Here is a 2500-nt window from a genome sequence, read left to right as displayed (position 1 = left end):
TCTCGCATACTCACACACACTCGCATACTAACTTGCACACACTTGCATACTCACACTCACACTAATTTGCACACACACACACACTCACACTAACTTAAACACACACTCGTATACTCACACACTCATACTAACTTACACACACACACACTTGCATACTCACACACTCTCATACTCACACAAACTTACACACACTTGCATACACACACTCTCACTCACACAAACTTACATACACACTCTCACTCACACAAACTTGCATACACACACAAACTTGCATACACACACTATCACTAACACAAACTTACACACACTTGCATACACACACTCTCACTCACACTAACTTACACATATGCACACACTCTCAATCTCACGCTAACTTACACACACACACACATTCATACTCACACTCACACTTGTGTCTCATACCCACACTAACTTACACACACTTGCATACTTATACTCTCATACACATGCATACACACTCATACTCACAATAACTTACACACACATACTTGCATATTCTCACACTCACTTACACACACACTCATACACTCTCATACTAACTTACACACACTTGCATACTCACACACTCTCATACTCACACTAACTTTCACACACTCTCACTAACTTACACACGCATACTCACACTAACTTACACACACACACACTAACTTACACACACACTCGCATACTCATACTCACATTTACACTGGGGGGGGGGGGGGGGCACCGTCTCACAAACTTTTATTTCGGATGTGATTAATCGTTGTCCAGCACTAATTTTTATGTTAACCACTTTGAAAATGTGTAAATTGATATAACAAACAGTAGAAATAAGCTTTATACAGCCTAGCTTACCTTAATGCATTTCCAAAATAAAGACTTCTGCATACTGTCGGTCCTCTAAGAGTTCATGAAGATATTTAATAAAGTCACGTGACCCACAGCTGTCAACATGTAACGTTACAGACGCATCAAACGCAAAACTCTGATGGTCTCATTTCTCTGTCATAAACTCATCGACTCAAAAGTCAAACTGCTTATATTTTCGGTAATTGAATTAAAGTGCACAAGCGATAAATTAGTGCGTTCCGCTTTAAGATGAGGAAGAGGAGGAAGCGCGCGACCGGAGGAGGAAGAGCAGCCCGGGACTCTTATTGTGATGCAGTGAACAACAACACTTTCTAAAACACTCAAACACCACAGAATCCCGAGATATGATCACAAACATCATAATAACGTCAATCATCATCACATCTCCTCAGGATAACAGTCGATCACGCGCACGCGCGCCGCTTTCAAACACTTCAACGGCAATTTAATAAACGCTCAGCGCTTAAATCACCTCAAACACGGGAGAAAGAACCAGAATTTGATCAATACTGTCGATCAATTTCATAAACCTGAGAGGATTGTGACTCAAATAAAGCAAGACTTGCCTGGGAACTCTCCTCAGACACGACAGAGTAAAGTTTACCTCAGATTTACCTCAGTTTTAGCTTCGCCTAACCCGGTTTTTACCTCAGATTTACCTCAGTTTTAGCTTCGTTTACCTCACTTTTACCTCAGTGATTTATGTCACATATAATGACGGAACGTTTTATATTATAAACTACACATATCAGTCAACTCAAAACATCAAACCTGAAACTGTTCGACACAACTTCAGCTTCAAAGTCGAAACATTGTGATTTAACGTTAGTAAGTTAGTTACTCGTGAGTTCTGAACCGTGTTGTGTGTGTGTGTGTGTGTGTGAGAGAGAGAGAGAGCGAGAGAGAGAAAGTGTGTGTGTGTGAGGAAGAGGAGCAGCTCGCGATCCTCCGAGCGCTTGAACTCTTTCTCGTCACTCACCGGGTCTCGCTGACGGTTACTCGGGCCGGTTCCTCCGGTAATTCACTCGGATAATCCCGGGAAACACTCTTTCTCCGGTCGCTCGCGTCCTCCAGTGCCGGATTGTGCCGATCGGTCACACACACACACCGCGGCGTCACCGCACTGCGCATGCGCGCTGGAGTTCACCAGGGACCATCATCACCGACGTCTTCCTCACACACCCGAACACAGGTGACCCGCAGCTCGGTGAACCAGCTCATTAGCAGCTTACCATTATTAGTGATGATGATGATGATGAAGAATCACTTATGTAATTCTGGGAAAATAAGTAACACACACACATACACACACATGAAAACTCTTATATTTGAGCTTCATCTTTGTCTAGGTTCCAGCTCTGCTCTTCATCAGGTGCATCATGGGATGCTTTTAAACACAACTAAAGTCACGTCAGCTTTATTTCTCAAGCCCTTTATACAGGACAGATAGTTTCACAGTAATAAACAGGAGAATATCAGAATCAATGATGACTCTTTATCAGATATGAGACACATTCAGATTCAGCTGTAAAGCAGCTCTACAGTAGATAAGTCATTATTCAGATCAGTTCAGTGTTGATTCAGTTCAGTGTTGATTCAGTTCAGTTCAGTGTTGATTCAGTTCAGTGTT

At 42.4% G+C, this 2500-nt stretch overlaps 1 protein-coding gene across 2 annotated transcripts in view; it reads right to left on the bottom strand.

Annotated features, from left to right (window-relative positions):
• LOC311087661 (transcriptional repressor p66-alpha) overlaps window positions 1-2016 on the bottom strand; it is a 42608-nt gene extending 40592 nt beyond the window's left edge. The window contains exon 1 of one of the 2 annotated variants that reach the window (XM_084121031.1): window positions 1850-2016. In XM_084121031.1, coding sequence (XP_083977157.1) covers window positions 1850-2001 — 152 coding nt within the window. In that variant the 5' untranslated portion in view covers window positions 2002-2016. The remainder of the gene's footprint in view (window positions 1-1849) is intronic. The other variant, XM_084121030.1, reaches the window with a different exon arrangement.
• Window positions 2017-2500: the final 484 nt, after the last annotated feature.

Source organism: Abramis brama, assembly GCF_963993115.1.
Source record: "Abramis brama genome assembly, chromosome: 7".
Taxonomy (NCBI): domain Eukaryota; kingdom Metazoa; phylum Chordata; class Actinopteri; order Cypriniformes; family Leuciscidae; genus Abramis; species Abramis brama.
The sequence above is the reverse complement of the archived record's forward strand: the minus strand, read 5'-3'. Positions and strand labels throughout refer to the sequence as shown.